Below are 16978 nucleotides of genomic sequence, written 5' to 3'. Positions count from 1 at the left end.
TCACAGAATTCCGCCGTGATAGCAACCCATCCGAGCTGCACACTCTGGTTTTCATGTACTCTTGGTTATGAGTAACTGTTCACTACTGTAACAAGATAATAAGCAGTCAGAAAATGTGATCACTAAACACACAACTGACACCGTATTTCATGGCTGAAAAAATGGGGGTGCGGTTTATACTCCAGTGCAGCTTATACTCCGGAAAATATGGTGGATGGTTGGAGGTGACAGCGTGGCGAATGGCAAATGGCCGTCAACGTCTCAAGGGTCCACAACGCTTTAATCGTCATCACGTGATGCACCATGCCTGGCGCATGTCCAGTACCGTACTGTACCGACAGAGAAAGCTAGCCAGAAATTTAAATAGGGCTTTCAACGGCAGAACTGTAACGTGAAGTAACTTGGTAGAATGTGTATGTATACAGTCTACTCGCGATAAGTCACGCACAGTGTCCTGGAACAGAAAATGTGCGACTTACCGCGAGTGCGTGACTTACATTATGCAATACGTCATGCATATGTACAGCCATCATTTTTTCTTCTGCATATGGACATGTGTGCTGAACACGCGTACAAGCACTGAGCTGCATGCGCACGTCGTTACACTGTCTAGTCTGTATTGAACACTGACTGTACAGTGTACACTACTGTGGTACACTGTGTGAGCCACATTTGCAGCCACTCACTGGAGAGCAGCTCCGGTACCGTACTGCTGTGGGCGACGACCAAGCCCGCCTTGACGTGGTGGCTAGTGGCATTTGGGGAGGGCGGTTCGAGCGCACCTACATTGATGTCCGGGTGTTTAACCCTTTTGCGTCCTCGAATCGCCTCAACTCACTTGCTGCTAGCTACACCCGTCACGAAAAAGCCAAGCGCTGTGCCTATGAGCAGAGAATCCGAGAAGTGGAACACTCCAGCTTTGTTCCCGCCGTGTTCTCCACTACGGGAGGCATGGGGAAATCTGCCACCTCTCTGTACAAGAGGATAGCGTCCCTCATCGCCGACAAGACCGGAGAGGCCTACAGTGCCGTGATGGCTTCGATCCGGTGTCAAATCAGCTTTGCCTTGGTCCGATCCAGTGTGATGTGCCTGAGGGGTGCTAGGCGGCTCTATGCACCGGTCTTTGCCGCGGACTCAGCTGCTCTTGTTGTTGCCGAGGCGGCTATCCCCTGTTGAGGTTGATGGCCGTGCTCATTTATACCATGTTCTCATAATTTCTGCTTTTCGTGTCATTCTTGCTTCTTGTGTTTGTTTGTTCTCCTCTAGTTCTCTTATGTTCGCGGAGAAGGCGGAGAGCCGGAACACAGAACCTCTTTTTTTTTTTTTTAATTACTTACTTTTTTTACCAGGCGTGGGCCATCCCCTGATCATAGGTGCCAAACATTTTTAGTATAATTACTCAATCAAAAAAAAAAAAAAAAAAAACTGTGGTACACTGTGCACTACTGTGGTACACTGTAGTGTTTAAACCGAACACGGATTCTTCGAACGAATAATCTATCGAATAATTTCGCCCTCCATCGAACGAATATTCTATATTCTATCATACGCATGATGGAATTTTTCAACACTTTTTCAGTACTTTTTAAGTAGTTTTTTTGAAATTTTTCGCTGATTTATAATAATATCGGATTTTGTATTGTGGAGGTGCATAACCGGTTAACCGGTACAGCACATGCACGTACATGTACAATCATGTACATGTGGATCTACCAGTATGTGCACTGGCAAGTACAGGGTGCAGACATGACAGAAGAGCACAGTATGGAGAAAAAAGTTCAAAAAACGTTCACGGTTCGCGTGAGACTCGACTAGAAGCCGAGTTTTCCGCATCCGCAGGAAAGCCACCACCCTCTTGGATCAAGGCGCAGATGCAGCTCCTAAAGCGGTGGGAGGTGAGTAGATCAGACCCACCACAAAGTGGTCAAAGACCGAAAATCACATTCACTACATCCATGTTTCCCTCGTATGGAAAGAAGAGAAGTAATACTAGATACCGGTAGGAGATTAAAACTTGGAGGAGAGGAGACTGAGAAGAAATACTACGAGCAGATCTACGCAATGCAAATATCAGCAGGGTCAGCATTGAGCATAGATCGCTTTTTTTTTTTTTTTTTTTTCCGATTTCTGACAATTCCTACGACTATTCGATTATTCGTTCACCCCACGAATATTCTAAATTATTCGATTATTCGATTATTCGTTTCAACACTAATTATTAGCATACATTTTAACAATACTGACGTTAACCATGTTTCAAAATGAGCCAGGAGACAGCACACATGTTTGAGATCACAACAGATGCGGCAGTCAGCAAGCAATGTACATAATTATGAGAAGAACAGAAACTGTGACAAGGTCGTAAGCGGCTACGTTGAGAAATACAATAGTCAGTAGTTATTCTATTCGACTCTGCTTTGCAGGGCACTGAGGCAAAGCTTCACTTGGTGCAAGTACCACCTGAAGCTTCAGTCAAAAAGTCACATCATCTACAATACACCAGAATGACCGACCGTGAAAGTCATCGGTGGGAGCAATTCCGGGCAAGATGAAGTGTAAACAAATGGTCTTGCATCAAGAATTACATGCATGTGTAAAACTTGTTTGTCACTGCCTTGGCTGTTCCAACTTCCAATAATCAAGGCAGACGACATCAATTCAGAGCAGAGAGTGACTATACGCTAGTGTGCAGGACTAAATAGAATACTTGCTTTCCCCTGCTCAAGTTCAAGATCAACCGGTCCCGTGCATTGGTGTGCTTGGTAATGATACGACATCCACCCAGCAAATTCGGAGCCACTTCCAAAACAAAGGACGGTGTCTGAGGAAACAGAAGACAATTGCAGAGAGAGAGACTGGAATCAGAAGAAAAATAAGAGGTGTTGTTGGTGTAAAAAAGAGAAAGGACACATGGGTTACGAGTTATGACAAGAGTAGAGGGGACGGTTTCAAATAGGACACCGGTTGCAAACCGGAACGGACTCAATATTCACTTTCTCTCTTGGTATTTTGATTAGAAAACATATGTCACAGTGAGACTACGATGTGTTATACTCCGAGCCAAAATTTCATGGCTCTGCGATGACCAGAAGCGCCATATCAAGCACGTGAGTTTTTGACGTGTTGCTTCGCACTGCGACTTGAGTTTTACGACTTTCGAAAAATCAACTTCTTGTCGCAGGTAAACAGCGGCTCGCCTCTCGCCAATAAAGCACCGCAAACCACTCAAAACTAATGGAAGCACACACAAGGCTTATTGTTACTCTGTACTGGCCGTCGTGGAGCGATAGCAATTACCTAATTTCAGACCCAGAGTGAATTTGAAGTGCACTCTAAAACGTGTCCGGTTTGGAGCCACCTCTGATTTGAACTTTTTTGAAGCGAAAAATTGGGCAACTTGGAGGCAATGGGTCAACACAAAGGAGTGGCTCAGTTCGATTGACTCTGGCCCCAGAGCAAACTTCAACATGCCAGTTTCCTTCCACAAACATATTTCGAGTGAAAATCAACGCTGACGATCGGTTTGGGTCTATACAAATTTGGCTGTCAAAACGTCCCGGTATCGAGCCGTCCCCTCTACATGAAACCCAGAGTGTGCAGCTTGGAGCTTTTTCTACTATGGGTGTCTGTCACGGCGGAATTCCGTGATTACATCATATTGGGCGCAGATCTGAGGCGGGAAATGGCGTAGTGCGTTCAACTGAGCTTCAGTTGTGCAGAAAGAGACCTGCTTAAATCCTGCTTGCAAGTACTACATCACTAAAATGATGTAATCACAGAATTCCGCCGTGATAGCAACCCATCCGAGCTGCACACTCTGGTTTTCATGTACTCTTGGTTATGAGTAACTGTTCACTACTGTAACAAGATAATAAGCAGTCAGAAAATGTGATCACTAAACACACAACTGACACCGTATTTCATGGCTGAAAAAATGGGGGTGCGGTTTATACTCCAGTGCAGCTTATACTCCGGAAAATACGGTGGATGGTTGGAGGTGACAGCGTGGCGAATGGCAAATGGCCGTCAACGTCTCAAGGGTCCACAACGCTTTAATCGTCATCACGTGATGCACCATGCCTGGCGCATGTCCAGTACCGTACTGTACCGACAGAGAAAGCTAGCCAGAAATTTAAATAGGGCTTTCAACGGCAGAACTGTAACGTGAAGTAACTTGGTAGAATGTGTATGTATACAGTCTACTCGCGATAAGTCACGCACAGTGTCCTGGAACAGAAAATGTGCGACTTACCGCGAGTGCGTGACTTACATTATGCAATACGTCATGCATATGTACAGCCATCATTTTTTCTTCTGCATATGGACATGTGTGCTGAACACGCGTACAAGCACTGAGCTGCATGCGCACGTCGTTACACTGTCTAGTCTGTATTGAACACTGACTGTACAGTGTACACTACTGTGGTACACTGTGTGAGCCACATTTGCAGCCACTCACTGGAGAGCAGCTCCGGTACCGTACTGCTGTGGGCGACGACCAAGCCCGCCTTGACGTGGTGGCTAGTGGCATTTGGGGAGGGCGGTTCGAGCGCACCTACATTGATGTCCGGGTGTTTAACCCTTTTGCGTCCTCGAATCGCCTCAACTCACTTGCTGCTAGCTACACCCGTCACGAAAAAGCCAAGCGCTGTGCCTATGAGCAGAGAATCCGAGAAGTGGAACACTCCAGCTTTGTTCCCGCCGTGTTCTCCACTACGGGAGGCATGGGGAAATCTGCCACCTCTCTGTACAAGAGGATAGCGTCCCTCATCGCCGACAAGACCGGAGAGGCCTACAGTGCCGTGATGGCTTCGATCCGGTGTCAAATCAGCTTTGCCTTGGTCCGACCCAGTGTGATGTGCCTGAGGGGTGCTAGGCGGCTCTATGCACCGGTCTTTGCCGCGGACTCAGCTGCTCTTGTTGTTGCCGAGGCGGCTATCCCCTGTTGAGGTTGATGGCCGTGCTCATTTATACCATGTTCTCATAATTTCTGCTTTTCGTGTCATTCTTGCTTCTTGTGTTTGTTTGTTCTCCTCTAGTTCTCTTATGTTCGCGGAGAAGGCGGAGAGCCGGAACACAGAACCTCTTTTTTTTTTTTTTAATTACTTACTTTTTTTACCAGGCGTGGGCCATCCCCTGATCATAGGTGCCAAACATTTTTAGTATAATTACTCAATCAAAAAAAAAAAAAAAAAAACTGTGGTACACTGTGCACTACTGTGGTACACTGTAGTGTTTAAACCGAACACGGATTCTTCGAACGAATAATCTATCGAATAATTTCGCCCTCCATCGAACGAATATTCTATATTCTATCATACGCATGATGGAATTTTTCAACACTTTTTCAGTACTTTTTAAGTAGTTTTTTTGAAATTTTTCGCTGATTTATAATAATATCGGATTTTGTATTGTGGAGGTGCATAACCGGTTAACCGGTACAGCACATGCACGTACATGTACAATCATGTACATGTGGATCTACCAGTATGTGCACTGGCAAGTACAGGGTGCAGACATGACAGAAGAGCACAGTATGGAGAAAAAAGTTCAAAAAACGTTCACGGTTCGCGTGAGACTCGACTAGAAGCCGAGTTTTCCGCATCCGCAGGAAAGCCACCACCCTCTTGGATCAAGGCGCAGATGCAGCTCCTAAAGCGGTGGGAGGTGAGTAGATCAGACCCACCACAAAGTGGTCAAAGACCGAAAATCACATTCACTACATCCATGTTTCCCTCGTATGGAAAGAAGAGAAGTAATACTAGATACCGGTAGGAGATTAAAACTTGGAGGAGAGGAGACTGAGAAGAAATACTACGAGCAGATCTACGCAATGCAAATATCAGCAGGGTCAGCATTGAGCATAGATAGCTTTTTTTTTTTTTTTTTCCGATTTCTGACAATTCCTACGACTATTCGATTATTCGTTCACCCCACGAATATTCTAAATTATTCGATTATTCGATTATTCGTTTCAACACTAGTACACTGTACACTGTACACTACTGTGGTACACTGTACACTACTGTACACGAGACGTAGATCTACCACAGCGTGAAGCCATGATCGATAATGAAGAAGGCATGATCGAGAAAGACAAGTAACGACGTAACGTCGTTCCGTTAGTTTTGGTAGAGATTTGACAAGACGCACTTCTGTTTCCGTCGTGCAACACTTCGTTTCCCTTTGCTTGACGATGCCTTCTCATAAGAAAACGAAAGAACAGCAAACAGTGGCTGATCGACTGCGTTTGGTTCGTCTCTATCGTGAGAGTGGAAAACGTCTGCTCGAAAATTTGCAAAGTTGAACAATGTTCCGGAGGCGCAGTTCCGCGGCTGGCTGAGGGATGCTGAAGCTGGCAAACTCGCCGATGCTAATCCGTTTGGTCCACAGGGAGTCCACAACAGAAGTTCCCAGTTCGGGAAAATTGAGGAGCGGCTAGTGAAGTATATTTTGCTTCGAAGGGAGAAGTTTGTGACTGACAAACTTGGATTGTCGTGGGTGATCCTGAGGGAGAAGGCTCTCATACAATATGCACATAATAATTATATTCTTACCTTTACAGTATTCATGCTCCATCATTGAAAACCACATCATTCGCAAATATTCACGAAATCCACGAAATCCGCAAAATCCCGAAAAATAAAAAAATTCTTGAGATGGGTGTCCTGGATGAAAAAGTGCGTGACTTATCGCGAGTGCGTGACTTAAAAGTGCGTGACTTATCGCGAGTAAACTGTATGAAGTGTTTCGAGGGAATGCATGCAGGGCGATAGGTGCGGTTTAAATCCCAACCCGGAAAACGAGACAGCTTAAAGTCCAGGAGCCCTTGCTATGCTTTATACTTACCTAAGTCATCAAATTGTGTTGTTGTGCGAACTTATAGAAACATCTTTGCAATGCAAAAACATGTGCCCGATAATCGTTCTGCAAAGACGTTTCTATCAGTTCGAATAACACACATGATGACCTAGGTAAAAACAAAGCATAGCGAGGGTTCCTAGGCTTTCAAGCCCTCTCGTTGATCCTAACAAGCTGGGAAAAACAACCAGTTCCTTACCAAAGCACGCTGTGAGATGTGACTGCCGGTGACCATCACTGCTTGGGTGCCAGTAGATGTTTGAACACTGGAATGTGATCGGGATAATTGATCATAAGATCAGGAACAAATCGGCTACTTTTCTGGGTCTTTGCTGCCCCGTGTTCAAGGATCATCTGTGCAATAAAGGGTGTAAAGCACACACACACACACACACACACACACACACACACACACACACACACACACACACACACACACACACACACACACACACACACACACACACACACACACACACACACACCATTGGACCATTGGACGCCCATCGCCGGAGGCGATGATAGCGATGCTACAGCAGAAGCCATAGCAGCTTGTGCTGGGATTGCACCATTCAACAGCTTGCAAAGCTGAAGAATTGACCGCCACTATTCAGCCTGGTCTACACCACACAGCTATGAAGTGGCTTTTTCTGGCCAGCACACTCACGCACGCACGCGCGCACGCCCGCCCGCCCGCCCGCCCGCCCGCCCGCCCGCCCGCCCGCCCGCCCGCCCGCCACACACACACACACACACACACACACACACACACACACCTCAGACCTCAGACGTGCCCATCGCGGAAGCGATGATAGCGAACAGCTATGTTAGACATAGCAACTTGTGCTGGGATTACACCATTCAACAGCTTGCAAGGCTGATGAATTGACCGCCACTATTTTTAGCCTGGTATCTACCACACAGCTGTTTGAAGTGACTTTTTCTGGCCAGTGAATCCCTATTTTTCATTTTTCCACTTTTTTTCTACACACACACACCACACCACATACTCCGGCATACACTGGCTGTTGGTAACCACCCAGGAGAATGAAAGAAAAGTCAGGAAGAGTCCGAGAAAGAGAAGAAAGACGTGTGCGACCATAATCGTCGGGAATTGAACCCGCAACCTCTCGATTGGAAATCGACTGCACATACCACTGCACCATATGGGACACACACACACACACACACACACACACACACACACACACACACACACACACACACACACACACACACACACACACACACACACACACACACACACACACACACACACACACACACACACACACACACACACACACACACACACACACACACACACACACACACACACACACACACACACACACACACGAATGGTACGCAAAGGTTTTTACTGCTCTAGATCGTCACGCCCCCTTACAACCTCCTCGTAAGCCGAGGCTCCGACCTTGCCCATGGTTGTGTCCTGAACTTGTATCTGCTGTGCGTCAACGAAACAAGGCCCACCGACTTCTTTCACGCTCTCCAAACGATGTCCGCCTGCGAGAGCAACACCGCACTCTCCGCGCAGCCGCGCGCAAGCTAGATCGGAGGCTAAGGGATCAGTATTTTCAAGCTCGCCTACAGTCGGCCGGAAAGGATGGACGGAAGCTCTGGAATACGATAAACGTGGTGACTGGACGAGCGAAAAGTTCAAGCCCACCACAAGTACCTGTTGGAATCCTCTCCCGAACTTTTGGCGAAGTTGTACATGACCCTGGACGACCAGACGCGCTGTGCGCCAACGCACCAGCCGAACGTGAAGCACCAGCATTCACGGAATTTGCGCCTGTTTCGACGGAGGACATTACGGCCCTTCTCCAGTCCGTTGACGCGTCAAAAGCAACTGGACATGATGACTTGCCGGGTATTGTCCTTAGAAACTCGGCATCAATACTGGCTCCCTCGCTCAGCATCATTTTCAATACTTCGTTATGTCAGGGGTGTGTTCCCCGTCAGTTTAAAATTGCTAATGTGTCGCCGCTATTCAAAGGTGGCGGCCTTGACCCTTGTCAGCCTACTGCCTATCGACCTATTTCTCTACTACCAGTCGTTTCTCGCCTCCTCGAGAAGATCGTCAAAGCTCAGCTTACATCCTTTCTGACCGATCACAGTATTCTCCCTGACTCGCAGTTCGCGTACAGGAAGAACCACAGTACGGAGGACGCTCTTGTGCTAGCTGTCAATCGCTGGCTGAAAGCGAAGTATGAGCGCAAACTCACAGGTGTGATATTCGTGGATATGTCGAAGGCTTTCGACTGTGTCAAACACACCATCTTGGCACAGGAGCTATCCGACATTGGGGTCGGCGGTACTGTCCAGATATGGTTCACTAGTTACCTGAGTGAGCGGCTTCAACGCGTAGTCGTGGGCGGAAATTGCTCGGAATACGTCGCATGCAGTCGAGGGGTGCCGCAAGGATCCGTCCTCGGCCCCCTCCTGTTCACACTATACATCCGTAACCTTCGATGCTGCTTGCCCCAGCAGGTCACAAACCAGGAATTTGCAGACGACATTGCAATTGAAGCCTCGGGCAGTTGCGAACAAGTGTGCTCTTCTCTAAGCACAGCCATCACTGGCCTGTCGCAGTGGTTGGAGGACCGCGGGCTAATGCTGAACCAAAAGAAAACGCAAGCTCTGTTGATTACCCCAAGAGGCCCAGCCCCTGACACAGATAACATTCGAATTCGCTGTGGGAATGCAGCCCTTGCAGTTGTGGAACAAGCGCGGTACCTGGGCGTAATGGTAGATGGGCAGCTCTCCTGGGAGCCTCACGTCAATCACACAATCCAGCAGGTGCGGAAGTCAGTAGGTGCGCTGTGGCGGAGCCGCCGAAGCCTCACCCTGGCGTCAAAGATCCTGTTTTACAGGTCGATGATCCAGGGTAGGTTGTCGTACGCTTCCAACGCCTTTTATCCGTCACTTCAAATTGGCAACATGGAGCCCCTCACACGTCTAACGAAGTGCGCTATCCGCGGCTTCTTCGGTCTGCCACCGTGGTCGCGCACGAGCCCGATCTTTGAACAGCTCCGCCTCACCACCCTGGAGGACATGTTTAACATTAAGCTCCTCATCTTTGTCCGTCGTTGTCTGTTCTCCCGAGCTAGCTCCCTCTTCACCAGCTTCTTCGTGAGAGTTACTGGTGACCGCACTCGGGGAGCGACACATCACCTCGTTCGAGTACCATTTTGGCCCGGTCCTGCGGGTCGAGCGACCATGCAGTTCATCGGCGCAGTCCTGTGGAACCAGCTCCCGCCTGATCTCCGTTCCGAGCCCAGCCACCTTCAGTTCTGTGCCCTGCTAAAAGCGCATCATGGCTCCGTTTAAATGCTTTTCGGCTAGTGTGTTTCTGTGGTATAGCGGACTGAAGAATAGTAAACGTGTTTTGCAATATATGTATGAAGCTATTTTGTATATAGTATGTTCCCATTCCGTTTTTGCTTTGGTGTAGCCCTGAGGTTGATTGCTTATTTATTTCTACCCTTCCTCTCTCCATACTTCTGCCCCCCCCCCCTCTCTCTCATTCCTTCTGTCGTCCACATGTATCAAAGGAGGCGAAATCGCCTGTTTGTGGTGCGACGTTAAATAAACTTCTACAACAACAACAACAACAACACACACACACACACACACACACACACACACACAGATACGCACACACAAACACACACACACACACACACACACACACACAGATACGCACGTACACACAAACACACACACACTCACACACACACGCACAAACGCACACAAACGCTGCAACAAGAACCGGCGTACGTGTATAAAATACCATGCTGCTACATGAACTGTAGCCAGGCAATCTTGAACTTGCCTTTTAGTTGTTATCTGTACTACCCGTCCTGTAATCATGGTAATGTTACACCTCTCTGCACTCATGTGACTTTGTCTGTACATGTACATACACTGTACTACCACTGTACCAGGAGTATATCATGATAATGCACTATTAAAGATGTATACAGCTTGGTCAAACTGATGTTCATGCAGATGTCCAACACTGACAAAGCCATAACTCTGTGCAAGATGATTCTTTTGACTCATATAATCTACTACTGTAAATATACAAAATTTCGGCGCTGCAAAATTTCGGCACTTCACGATTTTTGACATTTCGGCGGCGATTTATTTTCGGCGTGGGGTAGAGGGCATGGTATAGTGCGACAGATGCTGTGAAAAATTTCATCGGCGTTTTAATTTAGGCGTTTTGGGTCGGTGCCGAATATAGCCGAAATTAAATAGCTGCCGAAAATTTGTATATTTACAGTATACAGATACATGATGATGAACAGTAAAATGAGAGAGAATGACCAACAGTTGTCTTCCAATTGATTCAATATCAATGTCCAAACTCCCCACCACCTGTGCTCTCCAGATGATCTGGTTCAGCACACCGGTAAAACGACTCCTTAGGTACAGCAGGGTTCTAGCTAAAGGGACTAGGGCTGGGGGGGGGGGGGGGGGGAGGGGGGTCAGCGCCGCCTAATTCTAATGCCTCCTCCCCCCCCCCCCTCACTCTTGTAGCGCACCACCCAACTCACTCATTTTTTGACTTCTGTGTGTTTTTTCAGCTCACACAGCGAAAATGCGGCCACAAATCGATCGTTCCAGGAATACAAAAAAACATCATTACATTTCAGTCACCTATGCCATCTCTATGTGTCCTGCTCCTTCCTACTTTAAACTCACCGGAATACAGTAGCATCCTTGCCACTTCAGTGCCGATGCTTCAAGAACAGCATAACCACTGGGAACATGACCTGGATGACGTAGTAGTCTTGTATCCATCACACCCAGGCAGGCCACAACACTGAAACCATGATGTCTAGCTGCTGTCATATCTACTGATACACCATTGTATACATTGGCTGGATACGCGTCAGTCTCCACTGGTTCATGGTCTTGGTTGTATATGCAGAATGCCTGAACGTTCACACCATCAACCAGAGACATGCCAGTGGTGTACTTTGAGCCAATGAAGTATGACAGCATGTCATACATTCGACCTGTGTTCTGACTTGGTACATTATCCTGGAACCTCACTGAACACTTGTCAATTATCTGTTGTCGTTGACTAGCAGTAACCGGGAGAGTGTTGTGCAAAAGTAGCAGTTGCAGGTGTGTGCCATCGCATTCTGTTAAAAAACACACAAACATTCCAAACTAGAGAAATAAAACAGGTGAATGCAATACGTGAAGGCAAGTTGATAGACATAGGGACAGGCACACATACACACACAGATATACACACACAGACTCATACTCATACTCTTGCCAATCGCTGAAGGGATGATAGCGCACAAGCTATGTTAGACATATCAACTTGTGCTGGGATTACACCATTCAACAACTTGCAAGTCTGATGAATTGACCACCACTAACTTTAGCCTGGTCTACACTATAATAGCTGACAGAGGTGACACCCACACCTACACCCACCCACCCACCCACATGCGCGCGCGCATACACGCACGCACGCACCCACACACACACAAACAGACAGATACAGACCACCACATGGACACCACTATAATTATTAGATTGACTTGTAGCGACATGACTATGAACAGAAAGGTGACATCTGAAGACAATCATCAGTGACTTTCACACCAACTTACTAAAACACCAAGCCAAAGTACACAATAGGCCTTTAGCCTCTGAATTCCATCAAACAATACCTATCCCCCATCCCCCATCCCCTCAGTGGTCATGACTATGGATCAAACATTTCTATAACACGCAAGTGAAAGCACACATGTCTGTACTGGAAACAGTGTAGCTTGAACCATAGACACCATATTTGTTAAATCAAAAATATAGCTATGTACTTGAACAGTGAGGTGAGAAATAAAAGAGTATCGCTGTGTATTTGTATTGCAGTGTTCTTTCACAGCAGCTACATGTGTTTAGAAACACCGCAACCAACAACAAACACTACAGTCTCTATGTAACAAACATTACTCAAAGAATAGACTTACTCTGTATCAGTTGATCAACACTGATCAGCTTCAGCAAGGCACTGCACTCTACACCACACAGTGTACAGTAGAGAAGTAGTGAGAGTACTACATTATGACGATACTTGGGATCACCTGTACTCTGGATGGTCAAATAGCGATTCAGCAAGTTTTGCGCCAGGCAACGGTCGGGTGAATTCAACATGAACAGTGCATAGGTACACTGGGCAACATCTCTGCATTGATCAAGGCACAGGACATCAAGCTGCTGCTGAAGTAACTTCGTGAACACTGGACTTGTACAGCGACACTTTGCAGCGAAGTCCAGTACCCGTCTCAGGCGCTGTTGATTCTTGTAGTCTTTCCAGACATCAGTGGGTAGACTGGCTAGCTGATTAAGTGCAGATACTGCCAACTTGGTCACGTCAGTGTTCACCTCCGTGATCAGAGCACACGCCTGTAGGATACTCTTAACCATACTTGGATGCCGTAGGTCAGTTACATGCCGTTGAATAAGAGCACATTGAGATATCAAATCAATAGCTTGAAATGTGTGTGTCTTGTTAATTCTATCGAAGATTGAATCAATTGCATTATAGGCATCTCGTACACTAGTGCCATGATTGCCAGACCAGTTTGACTGATATTTCACACCTGGAATGTAGTGTGGTGATGCCGGAGTGGATATCAACTTGCCAGTAACATTGAGTTTTGACGTGGCTACTGTGCTCACACCATAGCCATGCTGAACAAAGTAACCGACCCTCTTCAGATTGCCACGTAACTTTGAAGCAAACATGCTGTGTTGGTGTATTCTCTTCAGCAAGACTGATCTCCACCACCTCCTACAGCACATAACAATAGCACAAAACAGCACAGTGACTGGTCAACACAACTCCATAAACAGCATCAAATCAACATCACTCCTTGTATAGCGTACACTGTAGATCACTCATTGTGTGCTGAAACAGAGTCGCGGAAGTATTATGTATCGCTGTAGAAATTTGAGGGGGGGGGGGGGGGGCAACAGATTTGAGTGTCCACAGAAGTGTATATTCTGCCTCCTGCAGTTGTATACCATTAGGTATTTACATTTCGGAACTGTCGCTAGAGCGGTTTCGGCACTCTCAGCTGCATGCCAGACCGGGGCCCTTACAGCCTTCAGGTGGGAGCCGGGAGGGGAATGATTCAAAGATTCTCCTATTTTTTAGGCGAGTGGATTCAAACTCGCAGCTCCGTAAGTCTGCTGGAAGACACCCGGGGCACACACTACAGCATGTTTACAATCTACTGTACAAGCGTTACAGGTCTTTTGGTTTTGGTCCGAAAATACTGCGATGCAGCGTTCGGCCCTTATTACCAATCCAACACGGTTGAGTAAGCGGTCGCGTGCTCATGCGTACACCAGTCACATAGTCACCGTCAACTTACAGCCTGTTTGGGCTCGTTCCTGTCATTCACTCGAGTTGAACCTTTGAACCCTTGAGTTGAACCTTGGTGTGAAAGTTGCAGCCTGCAGGCACTGTGACCAGGCGACTGCCGACTGGTGTACGACCAAAACCAGTCGACTCAGCGTCCAAAAGACTACAATGGCATATGGGCCAACCGCGGTCATCCGTGCTTTTACAAGAACGAAATGTCGCTTTTAGTGACATTTTGCATACAAATCCCCATCTAGTAGGGCGCAGTCACCCAGTTTCGGTGGAAGTGGCGAGTTCGATTGGGAATATAGGAGGAAGGGAGCGTCTCAACTTCCTCGGATCAAGACCATTCGTCTCAGCAACCCGAAGACTACAACTGGTGGAAATTTCATTTTGGAGGGGGGGGGGGGGCGCGGGAGTGCGGTGACAATTTTAAATTTCAGGGTCCGTATAGTTTGGGGCGCTCAGTCGAATGGTGTTGGTCCCATGTGTCTCCAACAAAGCGTTCTTGAGATATTTCCGTTTGAAAAACTGAGTTTCGGAGGGGAGCCGGAGGGGGCTGCGCCATGACGTCATGCGGCCTCTGCAACGTCATAGCGTGCAGCTAGGTCAAAAGAAGTGCTTCAACGCAATAAAGGAGTGTTTCAACACAATAGTAGTGTCAATGCTATTTCAAATGATTTGGCGACCGATAGTAGTTGGTCCAAGCGACCCTGAAGACGTAACTCCATGTGAGAGTGAGGATGCAGCCACGGCTGACCTTCATGAGTTCGGTCTGGGGCTGAGAACTTCGGTATTCCGGCTGGTGAAGAAAATTTCAAGATATGGCCACACAGGCCGGTCAAGAGTGTCGCGTTTGCGACGGATGACGAAGCAGCAGCTATTGCAGATGATGCTTATACAATTATCAGATCTCTGGAGAGCAGAGTCATCAAAATGGAGAAGAGTGATGCGAGTGCTCTAAATGTTGTTCAATACCGACTCCAGTGGTCTGCCATATACTGCCGGTTTTTTTGGTATGAATTTGGCATATTTCGGACACTGCTCGATTGGAGAACAGTGCAAACTCTTTGAACCACGGGCACGAGCTGTTTATTGTTTCGTCACTTGTCACGGTTGTGAACTCATTGTTGTAGCATAAAGGAATCTGGGCTATTCCATGAGGAAAACTAAAAAAAACTTTCTCAAAGCACAACCACCGGTAAAGGAGAAACGCACCTTCCCTGACTGTACATACGACTGATACGAGTGTAGTACATGACAAGTCCGTTTCTTGACTGGTCTCTATACTCGACTCTTGTTGATCTACCTCACGACTAACGTAGCACGGCAGTGCGGGAGTAGTCACGTTCCGTGTGTGATGACTTTGCTGACAACACGTCTACAGTACAGCTAGCATGCATGCAAAGGCCAGCGCGGCCGGAAAAGTCCAACTCGGAAACGGCTAAAAGACGGGATAACCTCAAGATTTGCCAAGCTGAAAACCACATACACAGGGTATGTAGTGTTTGTAACACTGAGTCCAATGGTCTTGGGCCGAAGACGCTGCGACATACGCTTCCCCAATCGAACGCGTTCCGAACAATGGCCATTGTGTACACGAAATAGATGGTGTGGCTACCTGGCTACACGCTATGACGTCATCACTTGGATCCGGATGACTGCGCGCTCAAATTCGCACATGTTCGATTGGGCATATCTGACGAACTATGGACCGCAGCCTCCTCGGACAAAGATCCGACTCCGCGCCCCAAACTATACGGACCCTGAAATTTAAAGTCTTCACCATCCCCTTTCAATAATCGCTCGAACACACTCAGTCGTTCACACCTGGACAGTAAATTTGTAAATGTTCGTACATGTATGCGGAAGCGCTGCTGAGCTTCTTAGCCAAACAGTCCAGTCACGGCCAGATTTCAATGAAAAAATGGTGTGCCGCGAGTGGCAACTTGAAGTACCAGTTTTTCTTTCTCACCTGTGCGATATAGCTGGAGAGAGATGTTCAGCCCAGAAACTGTTCAGTCAAATTGGTCCAGTCTTGGTGAGTGATGAGAACTTGGGAATAAAGCATGTACATGATTCCACTACATACGTCAATAGCCAATAGGACCTTGACGACGCCGAGAGCTAGGATGAGAGTACTAGTACTGACTTTATTGCAAGGAAACAGCGACTACATGCACGACCCTGTGGCCTACGTAGAGATCTACAGATCTACCAGTGCAGTCTCTCTCGCAGGAATAACAAGACCGTAGTATATTATCATGTCATTCACGGTATAAACAAACCAAAGATTGAAAGATACTGTATACATGTACTGGAGTGCATTCAATAATAATAATTTTTGTCAGTATTTTTCGCCACTCGATCGAGACGTACATCACGTGATCATAATGGATGTATATGTACGAATTTTTTGCACTTCTCAGTGTAGTAGTACTAGTGACTACTGTCGTGGACATGGAAATCCGGTCGCACGTCTAGCGGGCCCAGGGCGCTGGCTATGCTTGCAGCCGTGGATAAGGGGTACGGGTACACACAGCTGCAGCTGTGACAGAACTTCATAAGCTGGATTTTATGCGCTGCCAGCGTGCTGGTCGCATCGAATCAACATGTGCACTGCACACAGCGTTCTGTACGCGCTGAGGGCGCCGTGTCCGCGACGGTAGTAGACTACAAAGTACAATCATGTAC

General features: G+C 47.2%; 2 protein-coding genes across 2 annotated transcripts in view; both read right to left on the bottom strand.

The window, feature by feature from the left end:
• Positions 1 to 2169: 2169 nt before the first annotated feature.
• LOC135823431 (uncharacterized) overlaps positions 2170 to 16978 on the bottom strand; it is a 34042-nt gene continuing 19233 nt past the window's right edge. The window contains exon 6 of the transcript XR_010554700.1: positions 2170 to 2460. The gene's annotated coding sequence lies outside the window, so the exon portion shown is untranslated. The remainder of the gene's footprint in view (positions 2461 to 16978) is intronic.
• On the bottom strand, positions 2458 to 16533 carry LOC135823429 (uncharacterized). Its single transcript, XM_065336283.1, has 5 exons — positions 16260 to 16533; positions 12885 to 13708; positions 11596 to 12041; positions 7061 to 7215; positions 2458 to 2821 (listed from the first exon to the last, which is right to left on the bottom strand). Exons 2-4 carry the CDS (start codon positions 13660 to 13662, stop codon positions 7096 to 7098), a joined length of 1344 nt encoding a protein of 447 aa, XP_065192355.1. The 5' UTR covers positions 13663 to 13708; positions 16260 to 16533; the 3' UTR covers positions 2458 to 2821; positions 7061 to 7095.

The sequence above is a fragment of the Sycon ciliatum genome, chromosome 8 (genome assembly GCF_964019385.1).
Source record: "Sycon ciliatum chromosome 8, ocSycCili1.1, whole genome shotgun sequence".
NCBI lineage: Eukaryota > Metazoa > Porifera > Calcarea > Leucosolenida > Sycettidae > Sycon > Sycon ciliatum.
This window is presented reverse-complemented; position numbering and strand designations above follow the sequence as displayed.

Bases quoted from the DNA above. Each gene is read 5' to 3' on its own strand.
- LOC135823429 (XM_065336283.1), bottom strand. From the start codon at position 13,662: ATGTTTGCTTCAAAGTTACGTGGCAATCTGAAGAGGGTCGGTTACTTT. The intron at 12,042-12,884 runs GTAAGTCTATTC...GTTTTTTAACAG, and splicing joins TGTTGATCAACTGATACAGA to AATGCGATGGCACACACCTG. The intron at 7,216-11,595 runs GTGAGTTTAAAG...TTTATTGCACAG, and splicing joins AAGGATGCTACTGTATTCCG to ATGATCCTTGAACACGGGGC.